This window comes from Crinia signifera, chromosome 5 (genome assembly GCF_055691185.1).
Source record: "Crinia signifera chromosome 5, ASM5569118v1, whole genome shotgun sequence".
Classification (NCBI taxonomy): domain Eukaryota; kingdom Metazoa; phylum Chordata; class Amphibia; order Anura; family Myobatrachidae; genus Crinia; species Crinia signifera.
This window is the reverse complement of record NC_139221.1, coordinates 170,694,423-170,719,068: the sequence shown is the minus strand read 5'-3', so window position 1 is coordinate 170,719,068 and position 24,646 is coordinate 170,694,423. Positions and strand designations below refer to the sequence as shown.

At 41.7% G+C, this 24,646-nt stretch overlaps 1 protein-coding gene across 5 annotated transcripts in view; it reads right to left on the bottom strand.

The window, feature by feature from the left end:
• Positions 1-24,646, bottom strand: part of PTPN3 (protein tyrosine phosphatase non-receptor type 3) — a 524,536-nt gene that overhangs the window by 270,399 nt on the left and 229,491 nt on the right. For 3 of the 5 annotated variants that reach the window (XM_083188292.1, XM_083188290.1, XM_083188291.1), the window contains exons 8-10: positions 23,091-23,211; positions 20,428-20,515; positions 15,997-16,085 (exon numbers count right to left, since the gene is read on the bottom strand). In XM_083188292.1, coding sequence (XP_083044418.1) covers positions 15,997-16,085; positions 20,428-20,515; positions 23,091-23,211 — 298 coding nt within the window. Of the gene's footprint in view, positions 1-15,996; positions 16,086-20,427; positions 20,516-23,090; positions 23,232-24,646 lie in introns of those variants that run through there. The other 2 variants (XM_083188294.1, XM_083188293.1) reach the window with 2 other exon arrangements.

Sequence of the window (24,646 nt, the reverse complement as noted above, 5' to 3'; positions counted from 1 at the left end):
ACAGATACTCTTCAGATAATAGTGGCACCTTCCAACGCGTTTCAACCTTAGGACAGTCTTTTTCAAGGTGGTGCCACTCCTACTCCTCTAGGGGTTTATATACCCTCAGGTACAGATTACCTGATTGAGGGGCGTGTTCAACATCAACAGTAATCAGCAAATTGCCTTAACAAACATAAACATCTCACATCTCAAGATATATGTGTGATATACATCTATAAAAATGCATCTCATGTTACTATGAAAAATATGTACATACTTTATAAAAGACATAACACCAATACAGCATGTAAAATTTAACCTGGAAATCTAAATATGGTCATACTTATATCGCTGCTGCACAACCTGTATGAAAAGGGGAAGTGTGCAGCCCCAGACTCGTCCCCATTAAATGGCAATATAGCCAGGGATATTAGGTTATACGGAGATTAGAGTTCCAGTTACGTGTGTTGTGGGGTGTGAAATGCACGGCCATTAACGAGGTGGAACGCAAGGCCATGTTTTACAGCTCTAAAGGATAGATGCGGTGGCTGGCGGCGGTGGAACGCACGTCCATTACTATAATGGAACGCATGGCCATATTGAAAACGGAGGAGAGTAATCTCTAATGCCTCCTTCCTGGTATCCTATAGAGCGCAACAAATACATTAGCTATTTCTATATCTTTAGATCTTCAAGTCTTTTTATGTCTATGTATGTTTTTCCCTTTAAGGGGTGTCTACTTTAAAGTTACGGCTCTACTGAATAGTGCATTATATATGTAAGAACTGATATTTTTCTCTACCTGTCTAATTTTTTTACTGGACATGGGTGGTGAGCTCATTGCCAGCCCCCAAACCCACAAAGTTACTGTATTTTTAAGTTTCCCTACAGCAACGATGCTGACCCATAGTAATGGGTCATTTTTGTTATTTCCTTCCTTTACCAGGGGATTGTACGAGTTTATTTACACAAAACCTTATAACACTTACCATGGGTGAGAATAAATGGTTTTAGAAAATATTATACATATGCATACCCAGTAATACTGAATGATGGTGCAGGTATATTAATTAAATGTTAAGGGGTTGAATTCCCCTAATAAACTTAGAATGGCACTGCTTTCCATAGGCACAAGGCAGATATAGTGATGCTACAGGAGAAGCATTTTCATTCTAGTTTTCCGCCTGTGCTTCGGGATCGTAGATATCTGAATAGCTATTTTTCCAATGGCCCTTTTAAAAGGAATGAAGTAGCCATTTTATTTCATGCCTCCATACCCTTTTACCTTACACTCGTCATTAGAAGATAAAGGTGGTCGCTATGTGATCTTAGTAGGTCAAATAGACACTAAATGGGTTACCTTGGTTTCTGTGTATGCTCCTAATTCTAAACAAGTGTCCTTTCTTAAAAAGCTGCGCTTATTATGATGGGAGATTTTAATTTGGTGGCTGACTCCAATATAGATAAGTCTAGAAGTCCCATTTCCGCTCCTAAAGGAGCTTTCCGATTGTTGATGGAGGAATTTGATCTATGTGACGTTTGGAGAGCAATGTATACCACAGGACATGGATATACAGGTTTTTTTTTCAAAGTCCACAATACTCGATTTTTTATTAACCGATAACTGGTCTTTACAACGGTCACATTCCACATTTGGGAAAGGGGTGGGTAGAGCGCTACAACAAAGTAATTGGTTACAGTTAATAGATTACTTTGTTGTAGCGCTCTACCCACCCCTTCTCCAATTGTACTATTCTTAGGGGTTTGACACCCCCTAGTAGGAGCAGCTTGACAAAACCACCCTATTAGGCACCCTTTAACGTTAGGCCGTAAGGCTAACAGTTATCCCCTTTTTAATAATTTCATATTTTGCCTCAAACCTTCTGACGGACACATCCACAACAACATATTGGTGTGCTTTTAAAGCCGTTGTACTGTGAGGGGCTATACAAGCTGGTGCTTGCTATAAACATTTTTTTGGAAGGAGGGGGTTTGTCACAAGCTTTAAATGGTGGTGATGAATCAAAATAACATCAAATAGACCAACATAAGGCTAATCAAGGTATGAAATAGCCCGTGTTTTGGGTTGGTGGTGCTCCCAAATACGTTCAGCAGGATAAGCTGTACAAAGAATTTTATGTCCAAGAGGGACACAGAAAGGCAGAACCATAAAGGTTTTTTGGGGCACGCTTTAGTAAATAATTCTATAAATGAAATAGTTGTAATATTAAAATATAACTTTTATTACACTGGTTAAAATAAAGGCGTCAAAGAACAATTAATTCGTCACTTAGGAAATAACAACGATATCAACGTACATGTGAAATCACAGGTATGATGTATGTAAATATCTGGCGAAAATGATTGGATATCCGGGGACCAACCCCAAAAAACACCCTAGTCAATTATATTACATATAACGATTGACTTATCATGTATTGGGTGAGTATGGATACGTCGTCTTAAATTGTAAGGTGCAGAAGATGCTGAAAAAAGGAGACAATAGAAAAAGGAAAATGGAAAATGACCTCATGAAAACCAGATGCGACTTTGACCAATTAACTATACAGCACCGAATATTCCCTACTGGTCCCCCAGTAGGTACTGATCCGGCCTTTCACTGCTTAGCTGCTGAGATCGGACGGGATCAGGCGGCACAGTGAGGTATGATCGTATCCGTAATCGGTTTTGAGGCAGGTGGCTGACACATAGGACTATAGAGCACTTCTGCTTTCCAGAGGGTCAAACAGGTCGCCTCCCTGTTGACATAGGTGACATTGCAGGGGGGGACTGGTGGCCCAGATGGATGAGAGAGTGATAGATATAAGAGATTGAAGTTCAAGTGGTTAATGCGATACACCGACCCTTCTGCTAGCCTACCATCATGATGTACATAGGATGGAGGTTGAGAGTGATAATCTGTGTACGCTTCCCACAGAGAGAGAGTCACTGGAGAAAAATAAAGTGAATGTACCCCCGTACTGGTGTCTCATTTGTGTCAGTATTGCAGGTGACTGACCAACTGTATAGACAAGGGGTTAAGGTATTGCTTTGAAATAGACAATGGAAACAAAATTCAATAGGAATCAATGTGACCCTGTCACCTCCCTGATAGTAATAGCCAAACGTTTTTCAAATGTTTTAAATAACTTAGAATTTAAATATAAATTTATGTTGCAGATAAGCAAACAAATAGGCACACAAGGTATCAAAATTATGTATCAGATGTACTAGGAACCCAGATGACACTTAGTGGAAGATGCTCTAAGATAGTTTAAACGTTTCTATAGCGTAACTACCTAAGGCTAATGAGAGCACAAATTGATACAGAGTATAAATTTACTGTGAGTGACAATACTAAGTCGGGTTTGAACGTACCGTCAAGCTGCTGTACACACGCTGGGTTTGCAGTGAAAGCACAAAATGATACAGAATACACGTTTACTGTGCGTGACAATACTAGGTCGGATTTGTAGGTACAGCCAGGCTGCTGTACACACGCTGGGTTTAAATACAGAGATACCTGTTAGCGCTATCCGAGCGCTGATGTGCAGATGTGAGTGATCGGCAATTATTGGAGGTGAGGCTGACGGGAGTCGATAAGATGCGCCGGCACCGGTGTTTGGACGGAGGTGTGGTCAGGGGGGTTGGTCCCGGGACCAACCCCCCTGACGTCATTCAACCACGCCGGTCACCAGTAACCAACAGCGGACCGCACGGAGCGGTCTCCTGACCTGCGTCCTACGGACATCGGTGCCGACTCACCATGCTGATCCTCTCCTTATGCCGGCTGCACATCTAGCTCATTGTCCGGACTAAGCCTCTTGTCCCTACCTCCGTCCAAACACCGGTGCCGGCGCATCTTATCGACTCCCGTCAGCCTCACCTCCAATAATTGCCGATCACTCACATCTGCACATCAGCGCTCGGATAGCGCTAACAGGTATCTCTGTATTTAAACCCAGCGTGTGTACAGCAGCCTGGCTGTACCTACAAATCCGACCTAGTATTGTCACGCACAGTAAACGTGTATTCTGTATCATTTTGTGCTTTCACTGCAAACCCAGCGTGTGTACAGCAGCTTGACGGTACGTTCAAACCCGACTTAGTATTGTCACTCACAGTAAATTTATACTCTGTATCAATTTGTGCTCTCATTAGCCTTAGGTAGTTACGCTATAGAAACGTTTAAACTATCTTAGAGCATCTTCCACTAAGTGTCATCTGGGTTCCTAGTACATCTGATACATAATTTTGATACCTTGTGTGCCTATTTGTTTGCTTATCTGCAACATAAATTTATATTTAAATTCTAAGTTATTTAAAACATTTGAAAAACGTTTGGCTATTACTATCAGGGAGGTGACAGGGTCACATTGATTCCTATTGAATTTTGTTTCCATTGTCTATTTCAAAGCAATACCTTAACCCCTTGTCTATACAGTTGGTCAGTCACCTGCAATACTGACACAAATGAGACACCAGTACGGGGGTACATTCACTTTATTTTTCTCCAGTGACTCTCTCTCTGTGGGAAGCGTACACAGATTATCACTCTCAACCTCCATCCTATGTACATCATGATGGTAGGCTAGCAGAAGGGTCGGTGTATCGCATTAACCACTTGAACTTCAATCTCTTATATCTATCACTCTCTCATCCATCTGGGCCACCAGTCCCCCCCTGCAATGTCACCTATGTCAACAGGGAGGCGACCTGTTTGACCCTCTGGAAAGCAGAAGTGCTCTATAGTCCTATGTGTCAGCCACCTGCCTCAAAACCGATTACGGATACGATCATACCTCACTGTGCCGCCTGATCCCGTCCGATCTCAGCAGCTAAGCAGTGAAAGGCCGGATCAGTACCTACTGGGGGACCAGTAGGGAATATTCGGTGCTGTATAGTTAATTGGTCAAAGTCGCATCTGGTTTTCATGAGGTCATTTTCCATTTTCCTTTTTCTATTGTCTCCTTTTTTCAGCATCTTCTGCACCTTACAATTTAAGACGACGTATCCATACTCACCCAATACATGATAAGTCAATCGTTATATGTAATATAATTGACTAGGGTGTTTTTTGGGGTTGGTCCCCGGATATCCAATCATTTTCGCCAGATATTTACATACATCATACCTGTGATTTCACATGTACGTTGATATCGTTGTTATTTCCTAAGTGACGAATTAATTGTTCTTTGACGCCTTTATTTTAACCAGTGTAATAAAAGTTATATTTTAATATTACAACTATTTCATTTATAGAATTATTTACTAAAGCGTGCCCCAAAAAACCTTTATGGTTCTGCCTTTCTGTGTCCCTCTTGGACATAAAATTCTTTGTACAGCTTGCTATAAACATCAATATTTACAGAAACAAACTGATTTAGAAGCCATAATTAAAGGATTGGAAACACGTAACCACACATGCCCATCAAGGGAAATTTGTAAAGAGCTGTCAGCTGCTAGAAGTCATCTCCAAAAACATTCAGCAGCATGAACTCAGGCAATGATCAATGAGAAACGGCAGTGGTTCTATTTAATGGGTAATAGAGCAGGACAAATGCTGGCTCATATACTTAGGACACAACAAGCTAGACATAGAATTAAACATATTCAGACTTCTATAAACACAATCGACCCAGCTAAGATAGCTCAACAATGTGCCACATTTTATTCGCAACTGTATAATCTAGCCTTCTATCCTAAAGCCCCCCCCCCCCCCTCTACTCAATTAATAAGAGTCCTTTTTATCCCATCTTCATCTTCCATCTGTGTCTTCAGATCAATTAATAAATCTGAACTCTCCAAGGACGTTAACTCAAGGAAAGGGGGTGGTTAAATCTCTTTCAAAAGGGAAAGCACCGTGACCAGATGGATTTATTAATGATTTTTACTCAACATTTAATGAACTTTTGTCCCTAGAATTACTTGAACTTTATAGTTCAATCTCTGACTCAGGCGCATTTCCCAGAAATGTTAGAATTCCAAATAGTGACACTCCAGAAACCAGGGAAAGATACAGCACTGAGCACCAATTATAGACCTAAAGCACTCCTCAATGGAGATGTGAAGATATATGCTAAGTTTATAGTATTAAATTTCGCTCCTCTGCTCCCATCACTGATCATACAGATCAAGTGGGGTTGGTTTCCGGCAGACAGGCTTCAGATAATACCCGAAGAGTATTTGATGTGTTATATAGTAATAAGACCCTAGAAACTGATTTTATGTTGCTTTTTCTGGACTCAGAGAAAGCATTTGACAGATTAAATTGGCTATATATGAGTGCAGTTTTGAAATAAATTTGGACTATCAGAACATATTTTTACCTCTATCATGGCCTTATGCAGTCCCCCCTTTGCTAGGGTCTTTCACAACCCATGAGAGCAGTGTAAACTTCCCCAACTTCTGTACAGGGTTTTTAATAATTGTTTTTTTGTCTAACTAACGGAAACTGACAGGGATGTCCCCTTTCCCCTCTCATATTTGCTTTGCCCATTGAACCGATAGCCAATAAAATAAGATCTGATCATGCTTTCTCTGGTTTACGGATTGGACAAAGTATTACTAAACTATGTCTTTTTGCCGACAACATACTACTTTTTGTGTCAGACCCTCTCCTTTCCTTACCAAAGATACATACTATCTTAGATAAATATAGCAAGGTATTGTTTTATAAGGTGAATACAACAAAAACAGATGCCTTGCCTATTAATCTAACAGACACATTGACATCTACTTTGAAATCCATATTTCCCTATCATTGGATGACTACCTCTATTCCATATTTACGTTTCCATATTCCTAGGAGGGAGAGAGGAAAGTGGACTCTTTTTGTGAGGCACTCTTTGTATTATGATTCTGATTTAAAACTTAACTTTTAATTTTAATTAAGATAGGGCGGACATACATTGGCAGACAAAGCAAAACCAAACAGAGGGACAAACAACATTAATTCTACAGTGAGCTTTTATAATATGCTGTACAGATTTTTTAGAAATTCAGTCCAACAGGAATTCAATTTATAACATTAATTCTGCAGTGAGCTTTTATAATATGCTGTACAGCATATTATAAAAGCTCACTGCAGAATTAATGTTATAAATTGAATTCCTGTTGGAACTGAATTTCTAAAAAATCTGTACAGCATATTATAAAAGCTCACTGCAGAATTAATGTTATAAATTGAATTCCTGTTGGAACTGAATTTCTAAAAAATCTGTACAGCATATTATAAAGCTCACTGCAGAATTAATGTTGTTTGTCCCTCTGTTTGGTTTTGTTTTGTCTGCCAATGTATGTCCGCCCTATCTTAATTAATTAAAATAAAAGTTAAGTTTTAAATCAGAATCATAATACAAAGAGTGCCCCACAAAAATAGTCCACTTTCCTCTCTCCCTCCTAGTGCATATAATCGGACTCAGGGGAGCACCGCCAACACACAAAGACCACTTACCCCATTTAGGGACACAAGGTCTAACAAAAGTTGGTTTTAGGCAACGCAGGCCGAATCCCACCGGAGTGGTGAAAGGGGTCTTTCTTGACCCAATTCACACCAGGTGGGCATTACCTTGTGCGGCTCCCAACCCCCTGCTTCCTTGTTTCCATATTCCTCCCAACTCTAAGTTGGAGAATTGGCATATAATGATTTAAAACCATTTTACCCTTACCAAATCATGGTAACATGTGATGTCTCCTGGTTAGGTAGGTTGGCAGCATTTAAAATGATACTCCCAAAACTTATGTATCTTTTCCGTACTATTCCATATATTATCCCTCGCCATTATATAGTGAAATACCAGGTTCTATTAACTAGCTATGTATGGAAGAATCATCCAACAAGGATAGCTTATGACACTATCTAAATGACATATCACTTATGACACTATCTAAACGTAGGGGATGTTTATCCTTCCCAGATCTTGACCAATATAGTGAGGCATGTATACTAGCTCAGATGCAGGAATGGTCCAGAGAGCCCCGCACAGCTGGCTGGCCTGTAAATGAACATGACAGCTGCACTGGATTTTCCCCAAAGGACCTACTATGGGTTAAACAGACAATGCAACTGGGTAGGTTGCAGCTTTTACCTACCATCACAGCTACAGTACTCTTAAAGTTTAGGACACTACTAAAATAAAGATTCCCTTACTCACACATCCATTGCCCAATATGCCTTTAAGAGTGTTAAATAGTCTCATCCCTAATCTCGGCCTCTCTAAAAGGTCCAATAAAAATTGGTACTTGTGTATTAGCACGGCGCCAATTAAGTAGTTTACGTATTGTCCTGTTCAGTTTAGTTTCCCTTCAGCACGGCGGCGGCAGTTCATGGAACCCGTTAAGTAGTTCACGTAGTCAGTCAGAACGCTTACGCAGTCAGCGTAGTCAGTCAGAGGTGAAGGTGAAGTGACTGTGACTGTGGCTATATTTCTGAGTTTACGTACTGTCCTATTCAGCATAGTGTCCCTTCAGCACGAGCTTTACGCAGTCAGCATAGTCAGTCAGAATGCTTACGCAGTCAGCGTAGTCAGTCAGAACACACGTGCGCCACACTCCCTAACCCTGTCCGTCTCACTGGGTTTACGTCCACAGCCGCAGTGTGTCTGGGACACTTGTGCGTATGAGACGCTCCGACATTCAACTAACATAGATCGCCTCTCTGACGGTGTCCACCAGGGTTGGGGATCTGGCCGTTCCTGGCGCTGTATGTGAAGCGCATCTTCCGATGCTGTTCCGGCGTCTGCCAGCGCACCCGACCCTGTGGACGCCAGCAGCTTTACCCGTTACTTTACACTACGCTTGCTAGGCTGCCATACTATGACTATGATGGCTGATGCTGACTACGTAGCTCTAACTACGCCAACTATGTTGCGCACTGATAATACACAAGTACCAAAAATATAAAGAAAAAAACAATTGGGGTCCCCCCTCCTAAGCATAACCAGCCCTGACCATTTTGAGAAGGGGCTGATTCCCACAATACATGGAAAATATTTCAGTAGGATTTCCCTGTATTTAAAGAACCAGCACTGGGCTCTTCTGCTGGTCGTGGGTCAAAAAATATAGGGGACAAAAGAGGTTGGAGTTTCTCATATTTTTTTTTTTAATCAGCAGGGTTCCACTAATCAGTAAAGTAATGCCACAGCCAAAGGACACTATTACATATATCCCTGCGGCCGCGACATTACCCCCAACTAGTCAGCACTGCCTGTGGTCACTGGGGGAGTGGCCTCAGGCACTCAAGGGCCAGGGCTGAACCTTTTAGGGAACAGCCCCGGCTCATAGAGCTCAGGCCAAATTATACTTAAGAGTTTCACTATAATTTTTACTTTTACATACATAAGCAATGCATGGATCTGAATGATCCATGTAGGCTTCTGCAAACTCAAATTATTACCTTCAACAGACTAATTTCCTCATACCAAATGATGGTAAATTTCTGAAGTGTTCTAATTCATATTTGGCAGCCCTGCGTAGTTAGCGTAGTGTCCCGTCAGGCAGCTATGTCCCTGGTGTCCCTAGCAAGCCTAGTGAGCGCCTCTCACACAGCGCTGGTAACCGCCAGATCCCCTGCGCCGGCGGAAAGGTGTTCCATCCACCTGAGATGTACAAACGTCTCAGTAATTCTTGCAGCAGGGTACAGCAACCCTGCCTTTGTCCGCTTCAGGGAGACGGGGTTAGGGGTTCCGTAGCACGTCTGTCTCGTGCACAAATGGGGGTGCGGGTGCAAGTGCGTCTCATGCACAATAAAGGACGCATTTGCCAGTGCTCCATGTTACATACTGGCAAATGGCTCCTTTTCAAACCCCCACTATCCACGCCAGCCCAAAGCGTGGCGAGCGCCAGCGTGGTGTTGATTGTATAAAGTGTGGCGAGCGCAGCGAGCCACTGCACCCGAAGCATGACAAGCACAGCGAGTCCTGCAAGGGGACATGGATAACTTGACGTGTAAACAGCATGCCCAAATAAACAAAATAAACTGAAGAAAAATCTTTGGAGCTCCAGAGTGTGCATCCCCTCCTGGGGGCTCATTTTTCTAAACTGAGCTGTGGGTGGGGGCATAGGGGGGAGAAGCCAGCAAACTCTGTTGAATATTTTTGTGTGCACTGGCTCCTTTGGACCCCCCCGTATCGCTTATGGATGATAGAGAAACATTGTGGGTTTTTTTAACAGTTGAACAATATACATTAACTTTCATCACTCCAGCGATGATCCTCTGTTTCAGCTCATCCCTAATCGACTGCGTACCGAGCCAGGTCTCCCTGACAGTGAAGAATGCTGTGGTGGAAGCAGCTCAGCCCTGATTCGCTGTATGCATCTCCATGGACTGACCAGCCCCGGTTCTCATGGTACGGCCGGGGAACCTTGTATAAAAGTGTCCCTCGGCTGTGGCATAACACTCCTGGCTGTTAGAGCCCGGTGCTGGTTCCAAAATATAGGAGACCCCCAGTTTCTTGCCCCCCCCCCCCCCTATTTTTGGAACCATGGCTAGTCCAAGAGACCAGGGCTGGTTTCACCGATCTGTGCATGGTTCTGTCAAAATCGCCAGCCTGAACTTGGTCTGTTTGTTTTGCAATTATTGGTAATGTTTACCAACAATCGCAACCTATTACATTTGTCAGTTGTATACTTTATAATGAGAAAACATCTGGTTGCAAATTAAAGTGTTACAAAAAATCGTCAGGTCAAAATGTGTAATTTTTACCGCAACCTGCATCCTATTACATATCTGATTTTCGGAAACCGTGCAAATTGGGCTATTTTTGACCGAAAATCGCACGTCATTAAAAAATATAGACAAACAACACACTATTACATTTTGCCTAAATGTTCAATTTAGTAAATTCAGGCATTTGTACCCATTCCATCTAATTTGTGCCAATTTGATTTTAAGAAATGTCCCTATAGAAGTCTATTAGCGGATATAATAAAAGTATTTGGGGTTTTTAAATTGTGTCAAATAGCTGTTATAAGCATTTTTTTTTACTAACAGTGAAAAAATTAAAAATATAGTATAGCACCCCGTACATCTCTATTGCATCAATTAACTTTCCTGCATTTTGCAAATTTTTATCACCTAAATGTCATATCAAGTTTTGCCAAGTTATGCTAATTAAACAATTCTAATTGGCCAAATAATCATTAGGAAGGGTGTCCCTGTGGTTCTGAACAAAGTCCCAACATTTTAACATCTAAAGAGGGTATTTGCAAACCTTGCACCTGCTCAGAAGTTTGCGAGAATTTTTTTGTGTTAAATCCTTTGTAAAATTATCACATGTTCACTTCACCTGTAAATTTATTTGCAAATGAAATAAATGTATAAGATAAGGTGTTTATCAAAACATAAATTATGTACACATACTGTTTCCAGGAACAAAATTATTTTTAGATTTTTCCCATCTACAATATATTTCATTACGGTATGCAAACATTCCAAAATTTGGAAAAATACAACTGCAAACTAATGTACTTCTGGTCCCAACCATTTTGAATAGGGGAGATTACCTTGAGCATACTCAGGAAGGCACCCTTTATAGCATAGTGAAAAAGACCACACCACACCACACCATGTTGATCCAATGTACTGTATCTTTATGAAGAGGTTTAAATTTAGAAGTACTTCTGTGCTAGGATTAAAAACATGTATGTGAGCTGTAGTAAATTGTGACTTCTTTTTGGTGCAATGCAAGCGGAAATGTGGGCAGATATCTGGGTACTTCCCATGCGCCATAGAAATTGACTCTCACTGGTATGTGCCAGATCAGGTATATGCATACAGATAAGGATTGCTTTGTCCACACACTATACGGAAAATGGGCAGTAACTAGATGAAGACTTTGTGAATGCATATAGTTATGGGCTCATAAAGATGTCTCCTCATACATTTTTACTAAAGTTGTGCCAAACAGCATCCCTTGTGACATGCTGTCCTACAAGACTCTAATGGTGCCCATACACTAGTAAGATTTATCTTCAGATCTGGCTGGTTGGAACAAAAACATGGTTATGGATGAGTAACAGTTTGTCAGTTTTCCAGCATTTCCAAGCAAATGGTCAACTGTCATTTGCTCTCATCCATAACCATGTTTTTGTTCCAACCAGACAGATCTGCAGATAAATCTGCATGTGTATGGCCACCTTAAATCTTTTTTGCAGAAACTGTGTTTTAGTTTCAACACAATGTGATTAGGACACATAAGGAGACTGCTGATATATGATAGATGAAACTTCTATATTTGTGTGTGACTGAGGGGTAGGTCGATCAGGGGAATATGCCCTATCCCCGCACTCTATGGCAATACGGGACCCAGGGCAACGACGATATGGGGCATGTGCCACATCGGCGCAGATAATATTTAAATAGTAACTAATGTATTATTTATATAGTAACTCTAATATGCGGGTCTCCAGCCTTCTAATGCTCTGCGGCGCTAGCTGGTCTTCCCAGCATCCCAATCAAACATTACCTGGCGCATGTACTATTTTAATTTCAGGACAACGAAGACCAGCAAGCCCCGCAGAGTGTAAGAAGGCTGGAGATACATCACACATCCAATATGGGAGGACACGTATCCCCAGGGGTGGGTAAGTTAACGCACTCCCATATCAGATGCAGCAGGAATAATACATTCAGCCAATTAAAGAACCCTCTTCGCCATGATACTGTGGTGAAGCGGTTCCTGATACTTAAGGAACAAAATGTCACTGTTAATAAATCTACCCCTGTGTCTCTGAATCTACATGTGAAGTTAAATGAACCAGCAGCTGCAGATTTCTTGTCACGAACCTGTCTTAGTTCATGTTTGTTTCTCAGTTTCCAAGTGTTACCAGGCTTGCTTGAATCCATGCTGCTGCTGCAGCATTATCACATTACTGGCTGATTTAAAACCTGCGAGGATTCCTGATTGATGTAGTAATCACAGGCTACTTGGGTTGTCTGCATACTGGGCTCCTCCATGTTGTAGACCCCCAGATGATTCCCGACTCCAGCATAGGTCACATGATCAAATTGTACACAGGTACTTCATGGTTGATTTGATGGTGCAGCTTGCAGTCAATCACATGCAAGCAAGGAGGATATAAGCAAGGCTTCTAGCATTCCAAATAACCTTGAACAATTGTCTTCCTCTTGAGAGAAATCTCAGAGGCTGATTACTAGGCTCCAGGTTATCTGTCTACAGAGAGCCTTCTCCTGCTGCTGCTGCTGCCTTACCTGGTCTGTTACCATCTGCTACTGTTTCTGCTAATACCATCTCCAGCATCCTTAGTACATTCATCTACCAGAGAGCAGCACAGGACCCTCAGCTCCCAAGCCGACACAGACCCTCGGCTCCCAGGCCGACACAGACCTTCGGATCCCAGGCCGACACAGACCCTCGGCTCCCAGGCCGACACAGGCCCTCGGCTCCCAGGCCGACACAGACCCTCGGCTCCCAGGCGAACACAGACCCTTGGCTCACAGGCCGACACAGACCCTCGGCTCCCAGGCCAATACTACAACTTCAACAAAAGCAAGTAGGTGTACCAGTGCAGGCTGAGAGAAAAAAACTATATAGTAGAACGGTATCTTGTACAATATATTTATTAATATTCAGAAAAGCTGTACCTTAAATTCATGGTCCATGCGCTGGTACATCTACTTGCTTTTGTCCCTACTCCTTTGGGGCTTGACAACCCCAGTACCAGTAGCAGATAGTAGCACACTTATCGAATCTGTTATTTCTTCAATACTACAACTTATTGGTTCCCAGGTCGATACTACAACTTATTGGTTTCCAGGTCGATACTATAAACCATAGATTCCCAAACCATCGCTGTTGTATCAATACTCATGCCAAAATGATAGCACAGATGATGGAAATCTGACATAGACAAACAGACATACAAAAACTGTGCTGGAGAATAACCTTAATATACAGTATTGGTATTTATTAAAAAAGCAACAATAACCATAAATAAATCAGATAACAAACATAATAGACAAAACCATAATTGTTAGTTTGGTTAGTAGCTTTAGTGCTGTTATAGTGCCTGGAAGAAGAAGTTAGTAATCCTTTTGTTCCTTCTTTTAAAGAAAATGTGTATTCCCATTTGGTGTAAAAGAAGTCAGTTTGTTTGTTTGTTTATTTTTTAAAACTAAAAAATAATTAAGAATCTAAAAAAGAGAACAAAAATGAAAAAAATGATTGGCAACCAATCTATTACTTTTTGTGTCGTCTGGCCAGACAGATTTACTTGGACCTATTTAGATGGCATTCACCACATTTGGATTTTAGTGCAGATATCGCAGACAGTGTCCTGCAGGTTGGGGGGATTTTTCCCTTTAGCTTTCCTTTGTGCAGATCAAGGTACCAGTGAGAAACCTTCTGTTCAAAAAAGTATAGGATGAATGTAATGACGAGTTTCCCCAACTCCTCGCCGGTATCAGTGGCTTCCCAGTCCAGTATTACAGACCATCGGTTTCCAGGTCGATACTATAAACCATCGGTTCACAAACCATTGATGATCTATCAATACTCATCCCACAGTGATAGCACAGTTAGATGAGGGGACTCTGTCCATATCTATTTACAGGGGTCCCTGGTGAAAACCATTGGTGGGGTTAGACTCTGTGCCTCTGATCAGAGTCACGTCAACTCCCCACCTAGCTGTCTCTACAGTGCCCAGTGTCATATGAGCTGCCAATACCTCAAGCCCCAGTGTACTAGTACCAGACTCTACTGCCGGCTCTGAGGCTGTACCATCGGTAGTCAAACCATTGATACCTAGACTGACTATTACCAGCATCACCTACCTGCAACACTCATTCCCTGTGGGAAAATATATTCAGTCATGCACAGTTGGGATCAGTTGACCAGGACAGAGGGCCACGACATGCTCGTCGAGTTCAGCAAAGACCAAAGCCCCTTGCAGAGTTTCCTGGCGAAGACCACCGGCGGGCTAGACCCTGTGCCTCTGCTCCTGGTACTAGCCAATACCTTGTTCCAGCTGTGCCCTTGTGTCCAGTTACCTAGAAACCCCAAGTTCCTGCTTGCAGCACCCTCCACTGGCCCACCAAGGTCACAGCTAGGAACACAAACTACCCGAGTCCTGACAGTTCTGTTGTGTTCATATACAGTTCCCTTCACAAAAAATATACAAGTGTCTAATATCAAATTAATCAGAGCAGTCTCCTGATATGTCCTAGTTGCATTATGTTGCAACTAACGCTGGCAGAGAAAACATCTGTATGCTGGCTTCCTCGCTGGAACACAGCATACAGATATATATATATATATTTTGCATCCTGCAATGGGGTGGATGTGAATAAAGATACTAATGATAATGCTGCAAATGCACGGATGTTTAGTATATAGTACATGGCCAGATTCAGCACCACTATTTTGCATAGGTCATATAGGAACTTCAAAATTAACCATAATTGACTAAAATCAACAAAATGCTAATATTAGGAGGTATTGACTAAATGTTTTACATAAACTGTTGTTAAAGCTTAGTATTTAACTCTGAATTTTAAAACCAGTTAAAAGAGGATTATACAGTACTGTAGCTTGAGAATGACACATCTAATACAAATAAATTATTTAATTATTATTTATTAACAGTTTCTTATTTAGCGTACACATATTCCGCAGCACTTTACAGAGGATATTTGAATATTCACATCAGTCCCTGCCCCAGTGGAGCTTACAATCTATATTCCCTAACACATGTACACGCACACACAATCAAGGGTTAATTTCTTTGAAAGCCAATTAACCTACCAGTATATTTTCGGATTGTGGGAGGAAATCTGAGTACCCAGAGGAAACCCACGCAAGTACAGGAGAATATACAAACTCCGCACAGTTAGGGCCATGGTGGGAATCGAACCCATGACCTCAGCGCTGTGAGCCCATAAATGCAACATTATTATAACATTAAGCACTGAAATAGTTTTAAAGAGAATTTGTAAATGTATGATCTGTGAATCTGAGGATAGTAAATCTGTGATGCTAATAAGTTTGCACTTACCACGGATAGAAACTGGTGCATATTTGTTTTCTGTAAACGGCTATGCCTGCTGAAGCAATTCCAATTAGTAGTTCTAAGTTATGGAGGTCCTAGAAAGACATTAGGTTTTTAACAGAACGTTAAGATTAGTTCAGATGTTGGTTTATTTTATTTCTTAGTAGTAAAGTGACCTGGAGATATTCCCACCCTCCTGCTATAATTAATTACTCTTCCATGCACAATGGTCTTCCTCTCTCTGTACAGCAGTTTGTCCTATCACTGCAGTGGGAGTGGTTTTGGGGAGACAACCACCAATTATCATATTAAAAAAAATCAAGTTGCTTGTTAATAGAAAATTAAACTAATAACACCATCAACTTTGACATCTAGATGAAAAACCATTTTATGCATGGATTAGAAACATACTATATAAGGGAGCTTATATAGAGATTTCCTAAATGTTCTAGAGAACAGGCTTATATAATAAAATTATGTCATCTAATAAAAAGGGTATGGATCATAGGATAGACAGGAACTAGGTCGACAAGCATTAGGTCGACACCACTAGGTTGAAATGCATGATTGTCAACATGACTGAAAGTCAATTTGCAGGAAGGTCGACATGACTGAAGTTCTACATGGGTTAGGTCGACAGGGTTATTAGGTCGACACAAGCATTAGGTCGACATGGGAAAGATCGACAGTCAAAAGTTTCACTTTTTTTGTCCCAGATTTGGACATAGTCGACAGGTACACTAAAAGGTAGTACTGCGCTCCCCATGCTTCGGACACACTATTTTATTCTCCCACCTCGCCCTAAAATACCATGAAATACCGCCTGTCGGCACATCGGCTCAAAAAAAGGTGAAAACCCCCATGTCAACTTTTGATTGTCGACCTTCCCCATGTCGACCATCCTGCATGTCGATCTTCAGTCATGTCAACCTAGTGATATCGACCGAATGCTTGTAGACCTAGTGAACGTATCCCGATAAAAACCCTCAGATGTTTTCTACTTATAATTTCTCACAGTTTTTGTATGCATAGCTCGGGCATAATCTCATTTATGTATTTTTGTGGGTAAAATATTACCTCTACAACCAGTTTATGGCTATACTTAACAGAAAAAAAAAAGGTTGTAAGGGTTGGATGTTAAATTAGAAATGATTAAAATGTTACAATTTTTTTCACCTAGACACAGCTGGTTTGGGTAATTCATTTTTTTTATTATTTTGCATTCCCTTAGATGCCATGAAGAAAAGAACAGATCATTGCCAGGATAGGGAAGTAAGGATTTGACCCAGCAACACCATGTATCCCTTTTATAAGGGAACTATACAGTATTTACGAGTGGACCCTTAATGACCCGTATGCTGGTATTTGTTGTTCTCCAGTTTTGGCATGCAGGACAAGGTTACTGTGACTTGTAGTACTTCTATACAATATTAGGTACTTGTTTCCTAGCACGGCCACAAATCTTGGCCATCGGGGGTAATTTTAGTGGCCTGCGACGCGACCGACGCGATGCCCCCGATTTTTCCATTGAAATGCATTGAAAACAGTGAAAAATCGGGTCGGTCGCGTCGTGTGCGCCTAAAAATGCTTAAATGGTCCACCCGCGATGGCCGCGATTTCCCCATAGGGAACAATGTTAAATGGGTCAATTTACCCAAATCATCATAGGGAAGAATGGTAAATGGGCCAGAAACCCCCCAAAAAAAACCCTGACCAGTGAAATGTACCCCCAAAAGTAGTTTACGCCACCCCGCGATCAACGTGAACCCGAAGCGTGGTGAGCGCAGCGAGCCTGCGAGGGGCGGCGGTACGCGTCCTCCGACCTTTTCATACCACCACTATCCACGTCGGCGTGGAGTTGAGAATAGAATAGTGTGGCGAGCGCAGCGAGCCCCGCAAGGGGACGCGGATACCTTCACAGGTAAATGCGTCCCTTCGCGGGCTTCACAGGTGTCCGCGTCGCCATGGACACCTGGGAAGCCCGCGAGGGGACGCGTATAACTGTGAAGGTATCCGCGTGCGCTCGCCACGCTTCGGGCTCGGTGGCTCGCTGCGCTCGCCACACTATTCTATTCTCAACTCCACGCCGACGTGGATAGTGGGGGTATGAAAAGGTCGGAGGACGCGTACCGCTGCGCTCGCCACGCTTCGGGTTCACGTTGATCGCGGGGTGGCGTCTAGTACTTTTGGGGGGACATTTTAATGTTCAGGGGTGCTTTTTGGCCCATTTACCATTGTTCCCTATGATAATTTGGGTAAATTGATCCATTTCACATTGTTTCCTATGGGAAATCGGGGTCATCGCGGGTAAATTGAGGCATTTAACATTGTTCTCTATGGGGAAATCGCAGGCATCGCGTCTGGCCCATCGCACCCGATTGCCCGCGATGGCCCCGATTTTACCCCCGATGACCGCGATTATGATCGTTGTGGCCGTGCTAGGAAACAAGTACCCAATATTATTTTTACATCAACTGATTACTACTAATTCGGCACACACCGCCCAAGGGGGCCTGTAATAGCTGCACACTTCAAAGCAGGGATCCTCAGGAGGGGGAACCCCTTGAACCCCCTGAAGGAGGGGGGTAAGTTGCTCTTATGACTGTGTCAAATCACATCTAACCTCCTAAATATACATTTTTTTTTTCGTTTATCCGCCAAAGCTGAGTGTGGGTCGTTTTCTGCTTCTACCAAAATTAGGGTAAGTGCTAGTATATTATAATATCATTATGTGCTAATATAATATGTATACTCCCTATAAATATATTTCTCTAAATGGTGCATTTTAAATCTCTCTCTAAATAATCCTTCCTTTAGAAATTTGCCTATAAATATTAGTGTTTAATAGATTTGAGGCCTTAGTTTCCCCTTAGACCGGTAACCATGACTACAGTGGAGCGCATGGAAGCCTGTCTTGTGTTCCACAAGAGCGATTGGCCAGTGGAGAGATGGTATTTTCCGTAGGCACCCAGTGGTTTATCTGGTGGGCAGTGAACACAGGTGTAACACACGAAACTTCGGTGTGCATTCCACCAGGGAATAAATCTGTATTAACAACTCTTATTTATTCCCCACCACCCTCTCTCTTTAAAATGCATATTGAGGACCACATACACAGAGCTGATATATATTTTCAAGCTCTGCAAATACCAGTTTGGAAACTTTTACCAAACAGGGAGTACATCATAGCCTAACTTACTATACATACCTACAGTAGCCCCTATGCCTCTCATTCACTCTCTATCTGTGGATGAGAAGACTGCTGTATACTGCACTGTGGTAAGTGGAGCCTGTTAAGGTGAACATATGCTGTAATGTATATTATATTATGTATCTTTATTAAGTTCTTTATAATTATATTTACTTATATATTGTCTGTAGTGTATATGAGTTTTGTATTTCTCAAAGTATGTCCTTACTAGGTAAAATAGGGATACCTACATATACATATATTTTTTAAATAGGTCCTGATTTTGTGCTCGGTGCGCCACTATTAAGAAGGTCCTATCGTGACCACTATAAACTTGGTCTTATTCCTTTTCTTTCTCCTTACCAGCATAAATTTGTAGGTAAAATATTTTTGTGCGCTATAACCATTCCTGGATTACTTATCTGCTTGCTCACTCCTCCAATTAAGGACTTATGTATGTATATCAATTTTCAGATATTTTATCTGTCACTATATGTACCATAAAGAACATTCTTTCATTGTCCGGATCTAATTATAAAGATCCTTACTTTGGTATGTTTATATATATATATATATATATATATATATATATATATATATATATCTATATATATATATATATAATATATATATATATATATATATATATATATATATATATAAAAATTATACTTACAGTCCCCTCTTTCCCTTTCTGTACCACCCCTTAGCTATGCCCCTGAAAATCGTTCAGACGCATTGGGTATTTTTCTAAAATAAATAGCTATCTCATCAAATGGATCTTGCACCTTACAATATGCTGAACCTATGCAGACTTTGGAGACATGAAGAGTGTCTTATATTGTATTTGTAAGAGTTCTGTATTGTATTGTTGGGTGGTATTGTACTTTAAAGTCTAACGCACCCCGATATCATGTTTGATAAATCTATAGAGATCAGCATTGAATCTAACAGCGTCACTTCACAGGTTAATTGCAAACAAAAGTGTATTTGGGAAACCAATGTTTCGGGGTGATTGAGCCCCTTTTTCAAGGTGCACCTTGATAAAGGGGCTCAATCACCCCAAAAAGTTGGTTTCCCAAATACACTTTTGATTGCAATTAACCTGTGGAGTGTCGCTGTTTGATTCAATGCTGATCTCTACCTTAAACTGCCAGGAGGCACCTCCACATATATTCTTACACATACTGTACTGTATATACAAAGAATACATTTTCTACTAATAAGTACATATAGATCAAACATACTCTACCACTGTGCATTTCAACTCCATAGAACTCCAGTGTCCTTGCAATGTTAATGTAGCATGACTCTGCTTCCGTTTGTCCAAGACCACTAAAAAGGAATATGTGAGATTTGGTGCTTGCAGGATTTACTGTATGTACAATTTGTAATCATATACAATGAAAATATACTATCAATCTTATTTTTTTACATATACTGTACCTTTAACAATCAAAAAGGAAAAATATTATTACCCAAGGCAGATCTCACTACCACCCTGGGATTATAGACACTAATGGGACAATTAGAAAATATTTCAAAAGCGGTACAAAGAGAAAATAACTAACTAAACTAAAAACAAAATAGGTAGGCTCAAGCTCAGGCAGGCATACAACTATAATTTAGTATCCCATAGACTGCTGCTATCATCAGAATAGCAAGGAGGAAACCCAACCAGGGTTCATCGCTTTTGCTCTATGTTAAGATAAAATGATGTTATGTTTTATGGCAATAACTTTTAGTCCTAGAGTACAAAATGAACTTTGGAGGTTGAGCAGTCCTCTGGGTATACAGCAAGACTGCGTAGTACGATCCCCACTTGAACTTTGCAGTAAAGGGCAAAAAGACCCAATTTTCAGATCACATTGGGAAGTGACATCAGCACACCCAGTGCTCAACATCACCTTTGACAAAAATAAAAAAATGTTTAAAGCGGTTGGTAGAGTGAGTTAAAGTTCCTCTAAATCTCCAGCCCCACCACCTACAAAGTTGGATGCACACTTGTTTGGAAGAGGGAATTACCCATGATCAGTGACAAACACCGGATTTCTAGAGGGCAGAAGTTCCAAATGCAGTCCACAATCTCCCACTCCGCGGAACATTCCAGCAAGTGGTGGAGTTTGGTGCAAGGGTAGAACCCCGGAAATTAATGTCCACTTTTTATACAATGGATACATTATGGAATACAGTATGGGCTATTTCACACACCCCGGCTCCTGCCAGACGGCGAGATCCCGCATGGCCAGGAAGCCGTGCCGCACTAAGAAGTTTACAATGGATACCCTCCCACCTTTAATCAGATAAGCTGAGCAATGTGTGCAAACACCAACCCCTCCCCCTGTACCAGCTGACCCAAACTTTCCTTTAAAATGGGACATTTGGAGAAGCCTGGCCAAGGCTTGCCTGGCATCATCGGAAGCAAGTCATCGAAAGCAAGCAATGAGTTAGAACTGGAGTTTGGACTGGATTTGGACATAAACCGAAACACTGCCATGTTTTATTTTTGCTTTTCCCAAGATACCATCTATCTCAGCCTCTTAGGAAAGCTATGTATTACTCTTTGTTTTACTGTTTCTTTACCATGATCATCATCATATACCTCTGCCCCCACTGTATGCAAAGCCTGTATGCTGTACATTCGCTGGTTGCACACCCCGCCAGCAACAAGCTGGCAGGGTGTGCCAGCTTTGGAAGAAAAGTGCTACATAAATACAAATATTTTTACTGCTGCCTCTGAGCAGCATGATCAAGATGGCGCCGCTGATGGCTGCCTAGGAGCTGTGCAGCTCAGCCAAATATGTTCCCTGTGTGATAACTGTACTGTCTCTGCTTGTATTGTTACCTACCTGGCTGTTTCGGCGACCAGTGGCGCCGCTGATGGCTGCCTAGGCGCTGTGCACCTCGGTGGGTATGTGTTCCCCACATGTAATGTTTTATTGTAATGTATGTAATGCCTTCTCCCCCTGCCCCCCCCCCCCCCCCATCATCCCTGCTTGATGCTGCACTGTAAATCCACAAAAAATTCCTAGTATGCGCAAGCATACATGGCCAATAAAGTTGATTCTATTCTATTCTATTCTTCCAGTGGTGGGATCCGGCTGCAACCTGGCGGCCGGGCCGTGGCCGTCCCTTATAAATGGACACAATAGTGTCCATCGACAACTACTGTGCACGGCTTTTGGCCGTGCGGGATTTAGCCGCCCGGCAGGAGCCGGAGTGTGTGAAATAGCCCTATCAATATTTAACACTAGATTTTCTATAGTTTAGGCTATCAAACATTTAAATAATAATAACAAATAATAAAATAAAACAAATAAACAATTTAAGTGGTCAGGAAAAGTTAACCATACCATAATAAATGGATACACAAACATCATATAACCAGTACTGCACTTCTAAGCACACATCACCTCATGGAAAGGTCCCTGATCACTAATGTACTTTATAGTCTAGTGCACTTATTGCACACTGGGCATGTGCAGCAACTACTCTTTCCATTAAGCTGCATGATGTGGTGGAAGCTTAAGTAAACATATTATATACCATTGAAATTGTTTTTGAGCCACTTGCCAAGAGAAGGGGGGCAGTTCAGGCAAACTTAAATGTATTTGTCTTATTCATATAATAGTTATTTTATTGATCACCAGACATTAACCAAATGTACTACAGAAAAATAATGGCGGAAAATCTTCCCAACATGGCTACATATAAATTAATAGGCTCCCATTTTATAAAAGAGGTACCTCCCTCTTTAAAAAGTTGAAGCTCTTTCATACTGTATCTATTGCTTAGTGAATACCAGTTACCCCACACTATGTACAGGATTACATAATAAACATATAATCCTGATAAACAGTTAGACAGAGCACAACCACCAAAGGTCCAAAGAAACAAAGATAATGATTACCTGTGTTGATTGTGGAGAGATTCAACTTTGCTTAAAAAATCATTATCTTGACGAGGAACAAAAGTTTTATTTGATAGGTGGCCTTGTAGATGTACTGAAGAATTGTAATCACCAAACTCAGCTATGCGATAAAAAAAGAAACTATGAATAAGAAAACAAATTATGAAAAATAATGTAATTCAGTATTGGGCAGATATAAAATGACAAACCACATTAATTATTTAAGGGCAAACAATGGTTAAATGCCATTAAAATATCAATCAAAGGTTCTCGAAGCTCTTAAAATATGTGACAAATTAAGACAAATGTTAAGGAGTGTACACACAGAGAGATTTTGGCTAATGGACAATTTTGACTATGCAATTTTGAAAGAGATTTTGGCTAGATGCACTGGAGATTTTGGCTAATCGATTTTGTCTAAGCAATGATAGTCTATGATCTAGTCAAAATTTCCTTGCCTGCACAGCCAATCTATGCTAACCAATTTCTGCTAGAAGCAGCAGGAAAATAGGGAGATTTTGGCTAACCTTCTAGGAGATTTTGACTAGTCAAAATCTCCTGCCTTTAAACTTCTGAGGGCAGACTTTACCAAATCAACTGCATATTACTACAGGACTTTAGCACTTTTTTTTTTAATGTAAAGTGATGGAGATTTGTCATACTGTAGATGCATCTCTCAACCAAAATAAGCACATAGATAAATATTCCTTCCTTTGGTGGTATACATTAGTCATTTTTGTTATCTCTAGTTATGTAGTGCTAATATAATATGCAGCAAAGTACAACTTATTAAATCACATCCTTGTAATAGATAAATAATCCATACAGTTGAAGCCATGCTCATCATTCCAGTGAGACAAAGCAAGGATTGTTGCGGTCCACTTTTGTAGTGTGCACAGACATACGGAGAGATGTTGAGGCACACCAAACAATATGCCTGCAGGTCGGGGCGTGGCCTGGCGGGCATTGAAGTCAGACGTGCTACACCAGAGCTCCCTAATCCCTAGGCAAAACCTGCCCCAGAGCCACACCAACACCACTCAACTAGCGCCCAATGAGCTCTCAGCGCACCCTCCATCAACTGAGGCAGTGCCAGCGGAAATGGGAGAGGCGCTAGGCCTCTCTGCGGATTGTGGCCTGTCTCACTCCCACAAGCCGGGGCCTCAATTCACACCCAGACGGACATCAAGGCGACCCTCCTGCGGCGCTGCCCACGAACCGGCACTGACCTGCTCTCCGCCGCCAACGGAGTAATTAGTCTGCTGTGTCTGCAGATACCGGATGCCGGGAGCTGACCTCCTCACCACAAGACCCCTGGTAAATCTGACGCCCGCCATCTTGCGCTCCCTCTGGCACCTGTTCGTAGATCGGGTGGATGGCCTGGGGTATTTGGGCGCCGGCAGCTGCCCTCTTTTTGCCAGGGGACCCCACACCAGTCTATCTTGGGGCCTGAGACCAGCCCAGCCGGGGACCCTGGGGAGAGACAGGAAGGTGGGGGCTTTCTGCAGTTTGACTGGACCCTGCAGTCTCCCACCTCCTGCATGGGAAGCAGTACT